This window comes from Hyaena hyaena, unplaced genomic scaffold (assembly GCF_003009895.1).
Source record: "Hyaena hyaena isolate Hyena2069 unplaced genomic scaffold, ASM300989v1 scaffold_23, whole genome shotgun sequence".
NCBI lineage: Eukaryota > Metazoa > Chordata > Mammalia > Carnivora > Hyaenidae > Hyaena > Hyaena hyaena.
The window spans coordinates 399,476-422,088 of NW_024080655.1; the positions used below are offsets into that span (position 1 = coordinate 399,476).

At 39.9% G+C, this 22,613-nt stretch overlaps 2 protein-coding genes across 2 annotated transcripts; one reads left to right on the forward strand and one right to left on the reverse strand.

The window, feature by feature from the left end:
- Positions 1 to 302: 302 nt before the first annotated feature.
- LOC120228439 (olfactory receptor 4B1) lies at positions 303 to 1,238 on the reverse strand. The gene has a single exon (XM_039226794.1). It carries the CDS (start codon positions 1,236 to 1,238, stop codon positions 303 to 305), a length of 936 nt encoding a protein of 311 aa, XP_039082725.1.
- A 15,422-nt stretch (positions 1,239 to 16,660) lies between these two features.
- LOC120228441 (olfactory receptor 4S2-like) lies at positions 16,661 to 17,680 on the forward strand. The gene has a single exon (XM_039226796.1). The coding sequence runs from the start codon at positions 16,664 to 16,666 to the stop codon at positions 17,678 to 17,680; it is 1,017 nt and encodes a 338-aa protein (XP_039082727.1). The 5' UTR covers positions 16,661 to 16,663.
- Positions 17,681 to 22,613: the final 4,933 nt, after the last annotated feature.

Sequence of the window (22,613 nt, forward strand, 5' to 3'; positions counted from 1 at the left end):
CATGTGTCTGTTGGCCATCTGAATGTCCTCTCTGGAGAAGTGCCCTGGATACAATTTTCAAAGATACATTTCTCCACACTAGAAGAGAAGATCATATTGGATATCATGGAGGCAAGCTGATCTCTGCCTTTGAAACATTACACCAAGATACCAGCAAGTCTTTGGTTATTGAGGAGAATCACAGCAGCAGTAACATTAGGTCCTTACATTTGTTTTTGCCATTCCTGAATGTCTCACTGAAATCAAAATCCATTTCAAAAATAAAGAATAATTAGATGTTTTTCTTTATCACTTTCCCATTTTTACTCTATCCCTAAGTTCCTTTTGCTCCACAACCTCCTCATGGCAATTTTCACCTCTGCATTTCTGAGTGTGTAGATGATGGGGTTCAGCATGGGGGTGACAACCGTATAGAACACGGCCACCAGTTTGTCCTCAGTGAAGGTGGAGGAGGGTCGCATGTAGAGGAAGATGGCAGGTCCAAAGAACAAGAGGACCACGGTGATGTGAGAGGCACAGGTGGAGAGGGCTTTGCGCCTCCCCTCTGCAGAATGGTTCCGCAAGTTGACCAGGATGACAATATAGGAGAACACCAAGATGAGGAAGGAGCACAAAGCAATTAAGCCACTGTTGGCCAACACAATAACCCCCTCCACAAAGGTGTCAGTGCAGGCAAGTTTGAATAATGGCTGAAGATCACAGAAGTAGTGGTCAATCACATTGGGACCACAGAAGGGCAACTGGATGGTGATAAGAATCTGTATAATGGAGTGAGAAAAGCCCCCAAGCCAGGAGCCAGCCACCAGTACATGACATAGTTGGCGGCTCATAATGCTCATATATTGAAGAGGTTTGCAGATGGCCACATAGCGGTCATAGGCCATCACCACAAGCAAAAGGATCTCAGTGACCCCAAAGAAGTGGAAGAAGAATATCTGAGCCACACAGCCCTCCAGAGAGATGGTTTTAATCTTGGCAAGTAAGTCTGTGATGAATTTAGGGACAACAGTAGAGGAGTAAGTGATCTCCACCAGGGACAGGTAGCTAAGGAAGAAGTACATGGGGGAATGCAGATTCTTACTGACATTGACTGTCAGAACAATGAGACCATTGCCCACCACTGTGGCCAGGTACACAAGAAGAAACACCACAAAGCACACTCTCTGCACCTCTGGATCCTGGAACAAGCCAGTGAAAATTAACTCAGTCACATTATTTGTACTGGCCATGGATTCCATTTGGAGAAAATGAATCTCAGAGAAGAGACCTGTGACACAACAAACACATCATAACACCGATCCTTCAATGTTTATTTAGCATTTGCCTGTTAATAGGACCCTTTTGCACATATTATCTTACTGGTTTATTTTGCTTATTTATTTGTTAATAAAACAAACATTCAACCATTCGCTGCCCAAGAGCCTACTCTATATAAGACACTATGCAATCTATCTCATAAAAACTCCACAATCCCCATATCACAAGTGAGGAAAACCAAAGCTCAGAGAGGTTGTGAATTAGATAAGTCTCCCAGTAAGAAGTAGATCCAGAACATGAACCAGATCATTTTATTCCAACTGGCATGTCATTTCAAGTATACCGCACTGGAAATAGCAATAAACATTTTCAGCACTAATAAGTATCCATATTACGAACAATTCTCCCAGGCTCAACATTTCTCATCATGCCTTTGCATGAGAAATTCTCAAGTGAACTTCTCTTGAATAGTTTCCTCCATTTACTTCCCAGAAATGCAAAGTTCACTAATAGTTCTCCCTTTTTAAAGAATATCTTCAATATTTTCCTTACATGAATTATCTAAGTTTCTGGATTCTTTCAGGTCCTATGGTTTTGCCCAATCCCATGTCTTCATGAATTTTTACAAATGTTTGGAGAAAATTGTGACACCTGGGGTACAGCGGACTCTGGAAGCTGTTGAGACTATAGGTCAGTATCAAACAATAGTTCAAATGTAATAGATGGGGATTCGCCAGTTTGCTTGTTTCTGTCTTCCAGTTTTCCCACCATTGGCAAGTTTTGTCAGCAGGAGGTGAGGATTTATTTTAATTCAGTTCTTTGGCCAAATGTTTTATTAAGCACTACCATGTGCCCAGGCAATTTGGGACATACAAGAGAAGAATGAAAGATGGCTCTCACCTTCAAGACGCTTGTAACTTCATGCAATTCCACAGCACATCCATGACATGAGGCAGCGAAAACTCTCCAGATTTTCTCCGCTTCTGAAATTACTTTGAAGCTGTTGAATCACTATGTTGTACACCTGAAACTAATGTAACGTGTGTTGGCTATACTTCAGTTTAAAAACAGCAAGTAAGACTACTTTGAAGTATTTTTTATTCCTCTTATTTTTTCTTCTTCCACTTGGGCTTCCACACTGAAATAAATTAAATACCTTACCCCATCACTAATCTTTCTCCTAGTACAAACGAGAAGATATACAGAAGGTGAATGTACACTGAGAGAATCCTCGGTGAGTTACCTGGCTAACACTGGAGAAGAAATCGGGGGTTGCATGGCATAAAAGAAGGGCACAGAAGAAGAATGACTGAAGAAGAGAGGAGGTTCCCTTTCTGGTCCAGAGGAAGGGAAACAAGGAAACACCAAAAACAGCCCACAGACTCGGGGCACCTGGGTGGCTCAGTCAGTTAAGCAACTGCTCTTAATATCAGCTCAAGTCATGATCTCGCTGTTGTGAGATCGAGCCCTCTGTTGGGCTCCATCCTGAGTGGGGCCTGCTTGGGATTCTCTGCTCCTCCCCTCTGTGTGTGCCCTTTCTCTCTCAAAATAAATAAACTTAAAAAACAAAAACAAAACAAAAAAAAAACACTCTCTGGTGGCCAGAGGAAAACTCAAGCATGTGGCATGTGGTGACCTGATGTTCACCATTGTCTCTGTCATTGTCATCCCAACAGCCACAGCAACAGCAGCAGATACTGCTGTCCTTTGGTCAGCATCTACTGTGTGCTGGACTGTGATAACTGTTGTCCCCTCAATTAATTCTTCCTGTACCACTTTGAGGTCGCTAACTGATGGGTGAGTAAGCTGTGACTCAGAGAGGTTAAGTAGCCTGCCCAAATACACACAGTTTGTGAGTGACTGAGCCAAGGCTGAAACCCAGGCCTTTCTAGAAAGGGAGGGAGGGCCACCAGTCCTCAGCCAGAGGAGAAAGGGGTTGGCCACTTCCTTTCCAGCACCTTAGAGAAGTAACATCAAAACCCACGGTTGACATAAAACTTGTCGAATCCATTTATTACGCTGCCCTGTGAACGGCAGGAACACGGCGGGGAACCGCAAGTTATCGGGAACATTTTGATGCCACCATCTCTGGAATAAGAGAGACCAAGACACTATGTGGAACACAGCAGAGTGTGAGACTCAGGGATTTCCCCTCCTCTTCTGCCCCCACGGCACGGCTCTGGCCAGCGGTGAGAGCTGCAGCTGGTGACACTGAGCTGTGGAGCGGGTACCCCCAGCAGGGGTGCTCTGACAGACCCCTCTTCTCAGCGGGGTCTTACAGGAGCGCCATCATTCTGCCTGGGCTCAGGCTTGAATCTCTGCAGTCGCCTCTAACTCCTGCTTCTCCTGCTTTTCCCACATTTACACAATCCCCACAACCCACTGACTTCACCAATTTCCTCCTCCATCTTCCTGCAGCCATGGTCTTCAGGCAGGCTAGAAGCTCCTGTGAGGATTACCGCAGCTCCTCCATGCACTGACTGTCTGCAGGTGTTGCGGGTCATCGTCCCCCCTCCGACCCCCATCCTGCATACTGAAGTCAGCCTTCTCCCTGAGTCCCTGTGCTCGGATCCCTCAGAAACCGCTACTGTCTCCCTGTTGCCTGGAAAGCAGGCCTCAACTCCTCCCCCTGACTTTTAGAAGCTCTAAAGTACTTCCCCTTGCCCTTTTTAAAAATTTTTTAATGTTTTATTTTTGAGAGAGAGGGATAGAGACAGCGTGAGCAGGGGAGGGTCAGAGAGAGAGGGAGACACAGAATCCAAGGCAGGCTCCACGCTCTGAGCTAGCTGTCAGCACAGAGCCCGACGTGGAGCTTGAACCCACAAACCAAGAGATCATGAGCCAAAGTCAGACGCTTAACTGACTGAGCCACCCAGGTGCCCCTTCCCCTTGCCCTTTTAAGCCAACTTCAATGGCCCCTAAATACATATTCTTGTTCTACTTAGAGGTCCCCTCACCTTTTCACAAAGGCAAGCTGATAACCACCACAGGAGCATCTTACTTTTCACATCATATGTCATGCCTGCCCCTCTGCCTCCCGCTCCAAGTCCCACCCACTCTACAGTGTCCACTGTCTAGGAAGCCACCCGGTCACTTCCACATGTGTACGTCCATCTCAGTTCTCGACTCCAGAAGTGGGTTTAAGCCATCCCTCTGCTAAATGCAGTAAGGCATGGGGCACTGAGTTCACAGCAAGCCCTCAATAAATGCAAGCTATTTTTATTATTGTTACACTTCTAAAATACAAATCTGAACAAGTGAGGCAGTGACTTGAAATCTATCAATGGTTTCCCCCTGCCTAGAAGGCTAAGTCCAGTAGCATTAGCCAGGCACGTAAGAGCTGGACCTGTTCGCCTCTCTGGTTTCCCTTCCACCACTGGTCCTGGAGCCCATTTTCCAGCCGGTCTGAAATACACATGATTCTCCCAAACTTGGTCTTTGCATGTATGCTCTTTACATTTTGTTTGGCAGGCACACCTCAGCTTTCTGACTAATGTTTATTCTTGTTTTATTTTTTAAAATATTTTATTCTTAAGTAATCTCTACCATCTCTACTTGGCGTTGAGTTGGGCCTCGAACCCAACCCCAAGATCAAGAGTCACATGCTCCATTGACTGAGCCAGCCAGGCACCCCAAGGTTATTCTTGCTTTAATGCTCAGATCAAACACCATTCATTGTTCCCCTCTAGCCAACACTTCTTCTGTGTTTTTTTACAGCTTTCTACTGGAATATTTAGCAAGTTTTACTATAATTACTGTTTCTGTATCTGTCTCCCTGAATAAGCTGAGCTTGTTCATGTCTGAAATCTTCAGAACTAAATATACAGTAAGGATTCAGTAAATGTTCACTGAGTTGAATTTAAAAATGAAGAAATTCTTGGGGCACCTGGGTGGCTCAGTCCATTAAGCATCCAACTCAATCTCAGCTCAGGTCATGATCTCAGGGTCATGAGTTCAAGCCCCATACTGGGCACTGTGCTAGGCATGAAGCCTACTTATTAAAAAAAGAAGAAGAAGAAGAAAGAAGGAAGGAGAAGGAGAAGAAATTCTCTACCATCTACAGTTAGAACCATACAATTTACTACATTTGATTTTTATAGAGACTTTTATTGCTCATTGTGGTTTCATGCTGCCTATCTGTCTTCAGTTTATTACTCCTCAAACCCACACAGCACCTAAGTGTCAACATCATAGATGGTGCTCACTATATATGAAGACTTTTGACTGATAAGTTGATTAATGAGTAGAACTGATAAGAAAGAAGCAGGTTATTTAATACTATCTGTCTACATTTTCCTTTCAGTCTATCTTGACAACACAGGTGTGACACTTTTTCACCAAATATAAAAAGTTGAGAATAATGTAGATCATTTCTATTTCGGAAACAGACATTTACATTTTACTGCACAAGATCAAAGCCACACATAGCACAACTTTGCTATTAAGATATTACTTCTACCTCATAGATTATTTTCCATGAGTTACATTCGATAGAAGGCATTTGTTGTTCTTTGTTTTATCCAGTGTTGCTCGGACACGAATTGCCCAATTCTCACTTAAAAGACCAAATCTCTGACACACTCCTGTACATTTAACATCTGAGTCTATACGTTGAGAAGATTACCATTTAGGGCCACATGGTATGTATTTTAAAAAATAAACAAAAAACTCATTTGGGAAATGTAAGACAACTGTATCATATGAGCTCATGGGATCATTGTAGACACAGAGGTGATGAGTCACAGGTCAGAACTGACCTGTCTTTTAGTGGAGGGAACATTTCTGGGCTCACGGACCTCTAAGAGACTGGAGACAACACAGCGAGAACACCTGCTGAGCTGCCCTTCTCTCTCCTCAGGGGCTGGTCTTAGGTAGGGATTATGGGAACAAGGACTGCAGGCGGCAGCCGACGCTGAGCTCCATCACCCACACACCACGTGTCCTTGTGAACAGACTGTTTCATTTTCTTGGAATAGGGGAACAACTCATATTTGACATGGTTGTTGCAAGAGGGTTGCCTGGCAAAGAGGAAGCTCTCAATAAGTAGTAGCTATTATGAGCTCACACTTCCTGGTATTTATTTACATTTCTCTCTGCTTTCTCATTCATTCCCCTTGCCCAAAAGAAAGAGGGAGTTAGTAACAAATTACCTCCTCTTCCCTCCAGCACTTCACCAAATAAAACCCTCACCCTAGGATCACAGATTAGAAGGTAACCCATGGATTACATATAAACCTAGGTAGGTAAATGATGTGCTAGACCCAGAGTAGGTAGAATTTTATCCTCCTAAATAAAGTCTCAATGAGAGAAAGCTGATGAGGACAAAAGAACAAGTGACAGAGAGCCCGGAAGACCTACTGCAATGAATTCAAAGTCACATCACAAGGAGCTTCTTCCCACAACTCACTCTAGACCTCAAGGGGTACCTTATGGAATCCCAGAATCTGAATGTCAAGGAGAACTTCAGGGCACATTTTGTTCAGTCCCCTGCTTTTTACAGGGAGGAAAAGTGACTCAATCTAGATCACACAGTGATTTGGAGCCTATAAAAGGCTCCACATTCAGTCAACCTGAGACATCCTCCTGGGTATGGCCTTACCTACATTGTTTGAGTATGTTCAGTTTACAGCAAAGACTTGAACATAAAGGCTCTCCTCCTTAGAATCAGGAACAATTTCTCCTTCTGTTGCAAGAGCCCATCACTCAAAGGGACGTCCTGGGCTGCGGAGACTGCAGGCGGTGCCCTGGAACACAGGAAGCTCTCCTCACCACAAAACTCTTCCACAGGTTCCTTCCTCTGCATCGAAGGCCCCCAGTGGGCTAAGCCGCTTTATCTCAGCTAAGACGTTAGGTGAAACTGAAGAAACTTTAGAGCTGAAAGGCAATTTAAAGATCATTAATCCAATCTTCTTAGTTGACAGATGGGGCAGCGAAAAGTCAGAGAGTTTAACTGACTTCTGAGTCACACAGCTAGGGACTAGTCAAGTTGCTGAGGCACTTTTTCCATGACCCTGGAACTCCCTTCTAGTGATTTTGATTTTGTGATTGTAATTGGCAATTAACCTCACCAATCTTGTTTCCACACAAGATTCCATGGGTTCTATGATCTTTCAGAAAATGAACAGCCTGGGTGATGCAAATAAATCACAAAGGGAAGGATTAGGAAATCATCCCCATTGCCAGTCTTTAGATCATCTATTTAGAAATTAGGGAAGAAAACAGCTAGGCAGTGAGTTTTAGGACCTATTTTTAGTTTAGAAAGCCCACTCATTCACTAGAAGACCAAGGATTGTTTTTCAATATTGAGATGCTTAAACTGTTTAAAATAAATTGAGCCTCACATGTGATCAAGAGCCACATTCCCCATGGAATTTATTGTCTCTGGTGTAAAACTTTACCAAAAATTTGTGAGTTAGGAAAAGGTTCAAGATGTTTTCAATTAATTCAGCTGGAGAACTCTGAGAAGTTACAAACACCGAGCAACTATGCTCTGAGAGAGGAAAGCTGAAGACATGACAAACACTTAAGGATATGAAAATAAAATGTTGAATTAGAAATACAAAATCTAAGAACAAAAAAAAGATTTTAAAATCAGAAAGGGGTGAAATGAGAGTTGATTAAACTCAGGAAAAAATAAAATAAAAAGACAAAAAAATCATGTCAGCAATGAAAATGTACCAAAAGGAGAATATTCAAGTCGAATTATAATAAACAGCATGAAAGTAAATTAGGTAATCAAAGGAAATAAAATGACATTTAAAAGAAGTTAATGGGGTGAAAAGAAAGAGGTGGAAATAGAAGTTAGACCAAGGAGGCCTAATATAATTGATGTCTTAAAAAAAATCAAAACAATAGAATAGAACTAATATTTAAAACTACAACTCAAAAAATATTTCATAAACTTAAAAACACTTAAATCTTGGGGCACCTGGGTGGCTCAATCAGTTAAGCATCTGACTTTTGATTTCAGCTCAGGTCATGATCTCAGTTTGTGGGTTCAAGCCCCATGTCAGGCTCTGTGTGGACAGTGCTTTGGATTCTCTCTCTCCCTCTCTCTCTGCCACTCCCCTGCTTACATACTCTTTCTCTCTCTCAAAATAAATAAATAAACTTAAAAAAATGAATCTACATGTTGAAAGGATCCACTGGGTACCAGGAAAAATTAACATAGAACAATCAACCCCAAGATGTATTCTAATAAAACTATTAGATGTTAAAGATAAAGAAAGAAATCTTCAGGAACTCTAGGCAAAATTATGAAATAACTTACAAAAACAAAAGAATTCTTGTGGCATGCAACTTCCCAAAACACTACAAAGCAAGGCAACTGTGTAGCAGCATTTTCAAGAATGTCAAGAAATTATAAACTAGAATATTATACCTAGCCAAGCTGTCCTTTAATAAATAAAGTTTTGATCATGGAGTAACTCAGTAAATACTGTACATAAGCACCCTTTCTGAAAAATTTGCTATGTAAGGAGTTTCATCCAACCAAAAGATGACTGAGAAAACTTCAATAAAAGGACAGTCATTTCTATTAGGTCTTTCTTTTTCATGTAGTTTCAAGACTTCATTTTTAGGTACAAATACCATTAGGATTACTATGTCTTTTTAGCAAATTGCTCCATCTGTCATCTATGCATCTGTCATCTATGCAATATCCCGTTTTATCTTTGGTAATATTTCTTGTATAAAAGTCTACTTTGATATCAATAGAGTTGCTCTAGCTTTCATTGATTAGTGCATTTATTATATATCTTGTTCCATAATTTTACTCCTAATCTATGTATGTCTTCATATTTAAAGAATGCCTTACAGGTAGGATAACATCTTACCAACTGTTTTCTATGTTTCCATTGTTTTTGTTCCCTTTATCCTCATTCTCTGCCTAATTTTGAATTAGTTTATTTTTTATTATTCCATTTTACCTATGTATTTGTACTTCTTTTAAAAATATTTTAGTGGTTGCTAACATATAATATACATTTATATATATATAATAATAGAGACCATATTATATAACATATTATATCTTCTATTCATCACTGTCTACCGTGAAATACTTTTATGCAACTTCATAGAGCCTAAGAACCAAAGAATAGTATACTTCCAATTCCTGCCTCCCACTTCTTATGATGTTTTCATATAATTTACTTCTACATATACTACAAACCCAGAATGTATTGCTACTACTTCTGCTTTAAAAATCACTTATTAGGGTATCTGGATGACTCAGTCGGTTACATGTCCAACTTTGGCTCAGGTCTGATAGTTTTGTGAGTTTGAGCCCTGTGTCAGGCTCTGTACACTGACTGTGTGGAGCCAGCTTGGGATTCCTTCTCTCCTTCTCTCTCTCTCTCTGCCCCTCCCCTGCTCACATTCTCTCTGTCTCTCTCAAAATAAATTTTTAAAAAAATTAAATAACTTATTTTCGGGTGCCTGGGTGGCTAAAGCATATCTCTTGGTTTCGGCCCAGGTCATGATCTCATGGTTCATGGGACTGAGCACCGCACTGGGCTCTGCACTCACAGTGCAGAGCCTGCTTGGGATTCTCTCACACGCTCTCTCTCTGCCCACCCCCCCCCACCTTGTGCATGCATGCGTTCTCTCTCTCTTAAACAAACTTGAAAAAAAATTAAAAAATAAAAATTACTCATTTTAAGAGCAACTAAAATAAGCAAAACATAGTCATTTATATTTAACACCATTCTGAAGTTCTTCACTTCTTTCTATATATCCAACTTTCAATAAAATAAAATATTTTTTTCTGCCTGGAAAAGCTAATATTCTTTTGGTGCAGGTCTGCTAGTATGAGTTCAGTTTTTGATTGGCAAAAAAAAATCATTTTTTTACTTTCATTTTGAAAAAAATATTTCACCAGTATAAAATTATAAGATGACAGAGGTATTTTCCCAAATACTTTAAAGACATCACTCTATTAGACTTTACTCTATTGTCTCCTACTATATATAGTTCCTGATGAGAAGTCTGCTGTACTTCATATCTTCTTTGTTTATATTTCTTTTTTCCACTGTTTGCCTTCAAGATTTTCTCATTTTCTTTTGCTTTCAGCAGGTGAACTATGATATGCCAGCATGGGGTTTATTCATTTCTTTTTTGTTGTTATTTTTCCTGCTCAACTCTTCCAAGACTTTTAGATCTATAGTTTGATATATTTTACTATTTTTGGAAATTCTCAGTCATTATTTCTTCAGACATTTCTTTTGCCCCCATTTTCTCTTTAGGATTCCAGTTATACTAATGTTAATTTTTTTATATTGTCCTAGAGACCCTGCATATTCTGTACTGGGGCCCGGGGGTGGTGGGGAGTGGTCCTGCTCTTTTTTCTGTTTATGTTTCAGTTTGGTAATTTATAGTAACATATCTTTTTTTAATGTTTATTTATTTTTGAGAGAGAGACAGAGCATGAGTAGGAGAGGAGCAGAGAGAGAGGGAGACACAGAATCTGAAGCAGCTTCAGGCTCTGAGCTGTCAGCACAGAGCCCAACATAGGGCTCAAACTCACAAACCGTGAGATCATGACCTAAGTCAAAGTCAGCTGCTCAACTGAGTGAGCCACTGAGACACCCCTACAGTAACCTATCTTTAAGGTCACTATTATTTTCTTTGCTGTGTCAAGTCTACTGATGAGCTCACCTAAAGCATTGATCATTTATTCCCATGTTTGTTGTGGCAGCAGAATTTTGACATATCTTTGGTGGGTCTAGTCTGGCAGATTTATTGCCCACCCCCAGGCAGAACAGATCTTAAATCATATTGGCATAGCACTCTGGGCCTGGCCTCTCTCCTGCTCCTCCTCAAGGATAGAATATTCTTTTCTTTTATGCTTCCCCCTGTCCTAGTGGATCTTCTCATGAACCCTGGGAGCAAGAAGCTTCTTCTCCTAAGATCTAAGGCTTTTGTTCTGTAAGAGAGAAGGGTCTGAGTGAGGCTCTGTGTTCTTCCCAGTGGCAGCTGCTATCCTCAAACAAGCTTGTATCACCAGTGTAGATTTCCTCAATCCACTACCTTGTCCTCAGTGTTTCTCATGAGCATTCAGTGAAGGCCCCTGTAGAGAATATATCATACAAGTGAGCATGAACTCCATCATGTCTGTGGCTCTCAGCCATTCTGTAGTCTCATGCTAGCCTACATTCGGCCTTTAACCAATTCACTTTTTTTAAAAATTTAGCTATATTTTTCTTACCCACTTATATGGCTCTTGACATTTCTTCCTTCAGTGCTCCCCAGTGAAACAGAGCTGTTTCATCTCTGCTTGGAGGGCCTATTATTTCAGGATATTTAGTTGTTCTAAAACCTCAACTCTCTGGGGCACCTGGGTGGCTCAGTCGGTTGATAATCTGACTTTGGCTCAGGTCATGATCTCATGGTTCATGGGTTCGAGCCCCGTGTCAGGCTTTGTGCTGACAGCTAGCTCAGAGCCTGGAGCCTGTTTCAGATTCTGTGTCTCCCACTCTCTCTGACCCTCCCCTGCTCATGCTTTCTCTCTCTTTAAAAATAAATAAATAAAACCTCAACTCTCTAATACACTCCCCCAAAAGTTATGAATTTGTAATTTATCTAGATTTTTCACAGGCTGTAAGCAACACCCTTTCCAGTTTTCCACATCCTATGCAAAAGTAGAAAATCTAAATAAAATTTCAAAATGTTTGTAAGACCCTAACATTGAAAATTAGAAAACATTTAGAAAACACTTAGAAAAATTAAAGAAGACCTAGATAAATTAAAGGATAAACCATTTATCAATTTATCAATTCAAGATTATTAAAGTGCCAAATACACTCAACTTCATCAATAGATTCATTGCAATCCCAAATAAAATGCCAGAAGATATTATTATGGAAATTTACAAGCATATTTTATAATGTACATGAAAATGCAAAAGGCCAAAGATAGCTAACCTACATTCAAATAATCAAAGTTTTTGGACTTCCACTACTGTTGACCAAGAGTTATTACAAGATTATAGTTATTAACAGATATTGATGCAAATATAAACATACAGACTGAATGCAGTGTACAGCCAGAAGCAGACATGCATATGTGGACATCTGGTTTATTACAAAGATGCACAGAAGAGCCATGGATAAAAGACACACAGGTAGATAGATGCAATTTATCCATAATGTTGAACACCTGGATTCCATTTTGGCTTACAGTTATTTATCAAATCAATTAATACTGAAGTATGAAGTCATACATAGAAAAATGGAGATAGTAAGCCTCAAACAATAGTCATTATTACTTCAGTTCAACTCAACTGATGCTCTAAATATAAAATAAAGTGTGTATAAAGTGCTTATCATAATGGAGGACACATACTAAGTGGTTAATCAATGGAATCCACTGTTGTTAAAGGATGGGTGTCAGACAGGAAATCCATGATGGTTCACTTTCAGTGCCCATAAAAACAGGGAATCCATTCTAAAAAGCCATCTCCCAAGGGGACCCGACACCTGGCCCATGAAGTGGGGAAAGCTACTTGTATCTTTGGTAAGAACTTCCAACAGGGGAAGCCAACTGAAGGCTCATGGGAGCTCATTGCTCAAGACAGTGATGCAGATCACAGTATCCTCTGAGTATCATGGGGCTTTTCTTTCTCCTTCCCAAGCCATAGAATTCGGATATGATAAAGCCTTTGCCTGAATTTATACTGAGCTGGGAGACAAGTCTGGATGTCAGGAAGAGAGTAAGTTAACCTTCAGGATGGTCCCCTAAGTCACATGTTTCTATTATACTTACCCTCCAGTCCTTGTTGTTTACTGAACACCTGTCAAGAACTTAATATAAACTTAGATTTGCTTCAGGCTCCAAGGCAAATAACTTTGTTTTATGACCCATACAGCTATTCTAAGCAATAAATGGGAGACAGACTACTTTTTTCATATATGTTATGAAATATATATACGTTTCACATATGTTGTTCATATATATGTTCACATATATGTTCATATATACGTTTCACGACTACAGAAATCTGAGACTATTAGAATCGGAATGGTGTTTGGAGCGGTAACAGTTAGGTGGAGGATTCATAGGACCTAGAAGTAGGAAATGATGGGAAGGAAGAGTTTCATACCCTCCAGGTAAGTGAAATCATTTTTATCACCTTTCTTCTTTGCTTCATATCTCCCATATTTATGATGTATGGGATAAAAATGACAATAACTAATATTTCATAAGTACTTCTTATGGACCAGACACTATGCTAAGCTTTACATGCATTGGCTATTTTAATTCTCACACCAACCCTATGAGACAGGAACTATTTACCCCTAGTTTGGAGATAAGGACAATGACTAAATAGCTAAACTTACATGGTTAGACCCACACAGCTGGTATTGGTGTGCCCAGGGGTTGAAAATACAGCTCTATCTGATAAGACTTTGTGCTTTTAACCAGTATTCTATGCTAGACAATAGGTAGTCTAAAACCAGACCATCTAGAAAGATTCATAAACTAATAATTCTCATTTTCTCCCCCTTGCTCTCTTCCTCCTACAAAGTTTACTGAATACCTAATATTTGTGCCTGGCTTAAGGTCAAGTCTGGAGGACCTATATAAATAGGAATAAACTCTGCATTTAGGTGACACACAATCTATTGGGGGAGACACACAAGTAGTCTAAAAGACAGTAGTTTTATTTTTTTAATGTTTATTTTTTATTTTTGAGGCAGAGCAAAATTGAGAGGAGAGGGGGGAGGCAGAGAGAGAGGGTGACACAGAATCTGAAGCAGGCTCCAGGCTCCAAGCTGTCAGCACAGAGCCCAGCACGGGTTTCAAACCCATGAACCGTGAGATCACAACCTGAGTCAAAGTCAGATGCTTAACCGACTGAGCTACCCAGGTGCCTCAAAGACAGTGATTTTAAATATTATGACAGAAATAAATAGAGGACATCTGAAGGGGTCAGCAAATGCCTTTACTGCAGACTTTTAGAAAGCCACCTCTTTCAAGAAATGTCTGTGGACAAATTTTTTCAGTGAGTCAGCATTTTAGTCAAGGCATTGAAATTTAGCATTTGATGAAGCCTAAACCCTCATCTATTTGCCTCTGTCCTTATCCTACTACAGGTTAAAAAGTTGTAATGCATTCCAGATTGTGGAATAATCCACGTCTAAGCCCAGCACCACATGGCAGGTGACAGTGGGGGGAGAGGGAAGGTGAGAGAGGATCCTATTGAGTCCCAGTCTCTAGCAGGAGGAGTGGCAGAGCCTTAATATGCTTTCCCACAATCTGCACCATCGTCTGAGACTGTGTCGATCCTGTAGCTGAAACTACTGTTTGGTGAGAAGGCCAATGGGTCTTCCAAGAACACAGACGTCAGGACACTGCTAATCGATCAGAGTATTGGCGTCTATCTTGGTCAATTAGATTTTGTTTGGGGTTAATTAAAGCAGCAACTCATATCCCAGAAATATTAAAATAATAAAGAAGATCCCAAAGGTATTATCAGCATTTTTTAAATAAATGCCAATGGAAATTGTACATTTATGATATAATTTATCAAGGTTGAATCTGTGTTCCACCGATGATGAGCTACATGACTATAGATAAAGTTAGTTTGCTTTTCTGGGTTTTATTCCTTCTGTGAATAATGGGAATAATTCTACCTACTTCATACAATTACAAGAAACAAATGAGATAGTACAATTAAAAATTTAGACCAGAGCCTAACCCCTAGTACAGCGCTGTGTGATAGAAACATAATACAAGCCACATTGTCATTTTACATGTTTTGGTAGCCACATAAAAAAGCAAAACAAATAAGTGGAATTAATTTTAATAATATTTTGTTTAAGGCAATATATCCAAAATTTTATTGTATCAAAATACTTTACGTTGCCTTAGTTTTTTTAAAATTAAAATTTAAATAAAATTGGAACTTCAGTTTCTTAGTCACACTATCCACATCTCCAGCACACAGTGGCCACAGTGAACTACCCTGGCATATGGAGCAGACATGTAAGCACTCAACTAAGCACTATAAGGAGAGATGAGAACAAAACATGGCTCCAGTTTTTTGGACAACTGACCGAGAATGGGTTGAGATCAGGCAACTACTGGTAATTTTGTTAGATGTGATCATGGCTTTGTGGTCACATAAGAAAAGTCCTCAGAGATACGGATAATGAACCATGCAGAGATTGAAATGGCAGGATGACTGGGAACTGCATTAAAATACTCTGGCAATAAATGAGAAAGAGGGATGGATGATACAAATGTAGTAAAGCATGAATCATTTTTTAATCTGCGTGGTCAATGTAGGAGCGCTTATAATACTACTATTTTCATTTTGTGTATGTTTGAAATTTTTCATTATAAAATGTCTTCAGTACTGGTAACCTAGGTGGAAAATGAAAGGGCATAATTCAGTAAGTACTTACTATATGCAGGGCTAGTTTTCGTATTTAAAATAATTCTCTGAAGTAGTTAGTAACATTTCCATTTGAAGGATGAAGAAAGTGAAGCTTAAACGAACTGTCAAACTAATGAAAGCAATGTTTGCATTCAGGCCATACAAAAATAAAGACACACCTTGGCCCCACTCACACATCTTTTGGCCTAAAGGAATACATGGATAATGAAACAAAGAAACCACATTCAATGACAGTGATTCGTAGTGTTAAAAGGATCATCCTGGGGACACCTGGGTGGCTCAGGCAGTTAAGCTTCCAACTTCAGCTCAGGTCACGATCTCGTCGTCCATGAGTTCAGGCCCCGCATGGGGCTCTGTGCTGACAGCTCAGAGCCTGGAGTCTGATTTGAATTGTGTGTATGTGTGTCTCTTTCTGCCCTTCTCCCACTTGTGTTCTGTCTCTCTCTCTCAAAAAGAAACATTAAAAAAAAACTAGTTATATCCTAGATTTAACTCAAAGTGTCTATTTTGAGACTTACTTATGATCACGTGTGTGTGTGTGTGTGTGTGTGTACTTATTTTTGTAGATTCCATATGTCAACTAGAACAAGGATGAAAAGTATCCTGGAGTAAAGAGACTGGAGGTTACCACTTGGAGCCTTAATTTAACAGAGAGATTTAATTTAAATACTGGAGCAACAATGATTTGGACAACTGACACTTAAGAGGAAAGATTAGACTGCATTCCTAAATCTGTTTAAAGCCTGTCAAACATTTTTTTCCCTTCTCTTTCTCTGTCTCCCTCTCTCTCCTCTTTTCTCTTTCTCCTCCCAAACACTCTCCCATCTCTGATCATTTTAAGAAACACACTTTACCCAAACCAATACCTTAAGTGAGAAATTTTGAGAATAATTTTTTTAAATAACAATGTTATGGTACCATATGCCCAAATCTAATTGTCCTTCTTATTTTCTTCCTGTAGGTGAAGTCACACTGCATTTCCCTCTTGTGTGCTTCCTAATTTCCATGGAAAATAATGTTACAGAATTTATCTTCGTGGGTCTTTCCCAAAATGAGAAAGTGCAGCAACTGTGCTTCTTTTTGTTCTTACTCTTTTACGTGATACTCATGACTGGAAATTTTCTCATTATAATGACTGTTCAAAGGAGTCCCAATCTCAACTCTCCAATGTACTTCTTCCTCAGCTTCCTATCCTTTGTCGACATCTGCTATTCCTCTGTTACAGCCCCCAAGATGATCATTGATTCCCAAGCCAAAGTCAAGAGCATCTCTTTTGGTGGTTGTATGGCCCAGCTCTTTTTCTGCCATCTGTTTGGCTGCACAGAGATCTTTATTCTCACAGCCATGGCCTATGACAGGTACGTGGCTATCTGTAAGCCTCTACGCTATATGACCATCATGGACCGTAAAGTCTGCTCTCTACTGGTGATGACCTGTTGGTTAGGAGGGTTTACGCATTCCTTCGTCCAGACCATGCTCACTGTACGACTGCCTTTCTGTGGCCCCAACCTGATAGACCACTACTTCTGTGATGTCCACCCTTTACTGAAGCTGGCTTGCACAGAAACATATATGGTGGGGCTCATTGTGATAGCTAACAGTGGCATGATTTCACTGAGCTGCTTTATCATTCTTATGGGGTCTTACACTGTCATCTTGCTTTCCTTTAAGACCCGCTCATCAGAGGGGAGGCGCAAGGCCTTGTCCACGTGTGCTTCCCACATCACAGTGGTGATCTTGTTTTTTATCCCCTGCCTCTTCATCTACCTAAGGCCTTCCACCACTTTTACTGAGGACAAGATGGTGGCTGTGTTTTATACCATCATCACACCCATGTTAAACCCTCTGATCTACACCCTGAGAAACATGGAAGTGAAAAATGCCATGAAAAGACTGTGGATTGAATGGTTGTTGGACAGGAATAAGAGAGACTCTGGTGTGAAGCTCAATGGGATTGGTATAGCCTGCACTGTACCAGTTTCCAAAAGGGTTGCTACAGACAAGTCAGTTATCATCTCTTAAACTTTATCCCATGAGAAACAGAGTAATATAGCATAGTCTTGGCTCTGAAATCTAAAGACCTACTTCAAAGGGCCCATTCTACCAGTTACTAGTAGTATGACTTTAGGCAAATAAATAGTCTCATGGTCCTGAGTGAACCTAATGTTTAGAGAAATCTGACACCCAAAAAAACACAGTCCATTTCATAACATATAGTACTGCTGCCTCTAATAGCCTCCAAGTGATATGGACTGTCAGGCATATGTATTCTAATAAAGGAATGAAGAAACATTACCAAATATTAGAATAATATTAAAACATACAGGAGTGATACCAAAAACAAATGCTGATGTTGCTCTTGCTATTCTCTGGTCTTTTATCTCATTTTAAAACAGAGATAAACTGGGGTGCCTGGGTGGCTCAGTCAGTTAAGCATCTGACTTCAGCACAGGTCATGAACCCATGGTTCATGGGTTTGAGCTCTGCATCGGACTCTGTGCTGACAGCTCAGAGCCTGGAGCCTGCTTTGGATTCTGTGTCTCCCTCTCTTTTTGCCCCTCCCCTACTTGCACTCTGTCGCTCTCTCTCAAAAATAAATAAAGATTTAAAAAAAATTTTTTAATGGAGATAAACTACATTTCCTACTACTTCCCAGGGTAACATAGAGAACTGAATGACATGGAAGTGAAGGTGAAAACATTTTGTCAATGTATGGAGCTCTGAAAGCCAACATGGCTTGCATCCACGAGACCCACAAAATTATAGCAAAGAAACAGCTCTTAATGGGCTCATGAGGACACACTATGGCTATTCCCCCAAGGCCCAGCTAGAGGAAGCAGACAGAAATGCCTAACTCTAAGTCTTCTGCTGAAAGAGGCTTATTGCATACTTTAAAAGCTGATGCCTAAGAGTTAGGCTTCTGATTTAGCACACATCTAGGTGCTGACTGCAATTCTCCCTGGAGACCAAGAAGGCCAGTGGACACAATATTCACCTCCTCCCTCTGGCCCATTCCTGGTCATCCGTGTCTCCTTGGCAGGAGCTTATGCACACATCTGGCTTTGTGGCTGCCCCCCTCAGTCACCTGAGCAGCAGGGCAGCATTGACTGGTCCCATAGGTCTATAGCAAAGAAACCCTTCTTAACCAGGTCCTAGCACAAAGGAAACAGAGAGAAATGACCATTTCCCAGTCTTTCCTTGAAAGAGGCTTATTTATATACTTTAAAAGCTGTTGCCTAAGGGTCTGGCTTTCAATCGGCCTGTTTCTTGATGAGATCCTCCCCTCTGGGACACTTACAGGTCTTGGCTCTCCCTCATCTACTGAAAGCCACTAAACACAAAGAAAGCATCTTGCATACAGGCTTGAGAGAAAACCAAAAGCTCAGTCCAGGCTGAATGATTAAGTTCATTTCTTACAAGACACCACTCCATCAAGACTAGGAGAGATGGCTGTTTTATCTAATGCACAGAAACCAACAGAGTCAAGGAGATCAGACAAACAGAGAAATGTGTTCCAAACAAAAGGGCAAAATAAAATTCCAGAAACAGGCCGTAATGGAATGAAGTGATTTACCTGATAAAGAGTTCAAAATAATGGTCATAAATGCCAGAGACCGAAACGGCACAGGTCATCCCTGATGGCAAGGCCCAGGGAAGAGACTGCAATGCAGTCAGAAGAACCCCCGGAAGAATTCTTCTTCTCTACTTTGTCTGTACCTTTTACTCTCACTTCTGCTGTTAGTCTATTCTAGGGTTAATATGAAACCAGAATCACCCAAAGTTCCCCCCTTCCACCAAAATGGAATGTACCTAAATATCATGTCTGCCCTCTCAATCAGATGTTGTCTAATGAATATTGTAGCAATTAGCAAAACTGGAGACAGTCCAGTATGCACTGGGTCTATAAGAGACCTAGAATTCATTTTCCTTGTATGAGTCTAATTGTCAGTAAGAATACATATTATGCCATAAGCAGAGACAAAAACAAGACTTACTAGTTTTGGAGGACTTTCTCGGAAAAGTGTTAGAGAAACATTTGCCTGCTGACCTCAAGCCTTTAAGGCCACTTATGGATTGTTCTGGTCAAAGAATGAGATTGGTAAATGCAGAGACCAAATTCTAGTAGAACCACGTAAAAAATTTACATAAGTAATCTATGATAAATGTTGACATTGTTCTTTCTTAGTAAGGGGTTGTGAGAGTCTGTTACCTACAACTGCGGGTACAAGTATATCCTGTTTTTGTATGTCCACTGAATTTAAACAATTAAAGGGCACTGTGATCTCATGTATTCTGGCAATATGTTTCACTTATCCTTAGATACCCTGCCATATGTAGTAAAGAATATGTAAAACTTTGTTATGACTACCTGGTTAAATTTTATTGCTTGAAGTAGAAATCATGTACTGTGAAATCACTGTTGCCAAGAAAACTTAGAAATGTTAAGTCCTATGACTGTACTAAAAAAATGTAAATTGGTTAAGCATGATTGTTTGAATTTGCTATATAAAAACCCTAAGCTGAAAAATAAATGTGAGCAGTCCACCTGAAGAGGCTGGCTCCGTGTCTTCTTTCGCCGACACCAACCATCACTCTCCGGGCCAACCCTGGCTTGCAGAGGCTGGACCCCTGCACATAAATATGCTCACCAAGGTTAGGAGAACAATGCATGAACAAAGTGAGAATTTCAACAAAAAGAAAATATAGGAAAGTACCAGAGAAATCACAGAGATAAAGAATATAAAAACTGAATTGAAAAATTCAATAGAGGTTCTATACCAGACTACATCAAGCAAAAGAAAGGATCAATAAGTTCAAAGACAGGTCGGTGGAATTCATCCAAAAAGAAAAAAGAATGAAAAAGAGAGCAGATAGCACGAGGGCCTTACAGGATATCATCAATATTCATATTACAGGGGTCCCAAAAGGAGAAGAGAGAAAGAAAGGGGCAGAAAGCTTTTTCAAAACCTAACCTGGAGAAGGAAATAGATGATCCAGACTCAGGAAACTCAGACATTTCCAAATAAGATAAATCCAAAGAAACCCACACTGAGACACTTTATAATTAAATTGTCAAAAGTTAAAGACAATGAATCTTTACTGCACCTAGAGAAAAACAACGTGTTACATATAAAAGAACTCCCATAAGATGATCCACACATTTTTCACAGAAACTACACGGGCCAGAAGGGAGTGCATGATATTCAAAGTGCTGAAAGAAAAACACTACCAATCAAGAATAGTCGACCTGGCAAAGCTAACTTTCAGAACTGAAGGAGAAATAAAGAGCTTTTTGGACAAGCAAAAACTGAAGGAATCATCACCACTAGACCAGCATTACAAAAAATGTTAAAGGGCGTTCTTCAAGCTAAACTGGAAAGGATGCTGATTAGTAATATGAACACATATGAAGGTATAAATCTCACTGCTAAAGGTAAATTATGGTTGAATTCAGAATATTCCAGTGTTGTGATGGTAGTGGGTAATAAATCACTTACAACTCTAGTATGAAGGCTAAAAGACAGAAGTACTGAAAATAACCATAACCAAAATAATTTGTTAATGGATACACAAGGTAAAAAGATGTAAATTGTGACATCAAAAACATAAAATGAGGGGAGGGGTAAAAATGTAGAGCTTTAGTATATAATTGAACTTACGTTGTTATGAGCTTAAAATAGACTATTATAAATCCAAGATGTTTTATGTAAACTTCATGGTAACCACAAAGCAAAAACCTGTAGTGAATAACACAAAAGAGAAAGGAACATCACTACAGAAAACCATCACAAAAAGGGAGCAAGACAAGAAGAAAGGAAGAAAAGAATTGCAAAGAGCCAAAAAACAGTTAATAGCAGTTTAAATTAAACTCCATACCTATCAATGAATACTATAAATGTAAATGGACTAGGTTACACATCAAAGATACAGAGTGGCTTAATGGATTAAAAAACAAGACCCAACTAGAAGCTGCTTACAAAATTCCATCCCTTCAGCTTAATGATACACACAAACTGAAAGTGAAGGAATGGAAAAAATTATTCCATGCAAATGGAAACCAAAAGAAAACAAGAGTAGTTATACTTATGTTAAATAAAATAGACTTTTTGCCCAACACTATAGTAAAAGACAAAGAAGGTCATTATATAATGATAAAAGAGTCAACCCAACAAAAAGATATAATATTTGTAAATATCTATGCATCCAACATAGGAGGACCTAAATATATAAAGCTGGTATTAAAAGATCTGAAAGGAGAAATACACAGCAATAAAATAATAGTAGAGGACTTCAATATCCCACTTTCATCAATGGATAGATCATCCAGACAGAAGATCAATTAGGAAACATTGGAATTAAACAACACGTTAGACCAAATGGATGTAACAGATATTTACAGAACATTCCATCCAAAAGCAAAAGAATACACATTCCTCTCATGCACACATGAAGCTTTCCCCAGGAGAGATCATATGTGAGACCACAAAACTAGTCTTAGTAAATTTAAGAAGCCTGAAATCATATCAAGCATCTTTTTCTTTTTTAAAATTTTTTAATGTTGTTTTTTATTTCTGATAGAGAGAGAGAGTGTGTGTGAGCAGGGAAGGGTCAGAGAGAGAGGGAGACACAGAATCTGAAGCAGGCTCCAGGCTCTGAGGTAGGTGTTAGCACAGAGCTTGACGCGGGGCTCAAACCCAAGAACCATGAGATCATGACCTGAGCTGAAGTTGGACGCTTAACCGACTGAGCCACCCAGGCGCTCCTCAAGCATATTTTTCAACTACAATGGTATGACACTAAAAATCAGTTACAAGGGGCACCTGGGTAAGTGTCAACTCTTGATTTGGGCTCATAGTCATGATATTGAGCCTGCATCAGGCTCCATGCTGTGAGCACAGAGCTTGCTTGGGATTCTCTCTCTCTCTCCATCCCTCCCCTGCTCACATGTGCTCTC

Coding starts and splice junctions, on each gene's coding strand:
- LOC120228439 (XM_039226794.1), bottom strand. CDS start 1,238: ATGGAATCCATGGCCAGTACAAATAATGTGACTGAGTTAATTTTCACT.
- LOC120228441 (XM_039226796.1), top strand. CDS start 16,664: ATGGAAAATAATGTTACAGAATTTATCTTCGTGGGTCTTTCCCAAAAT.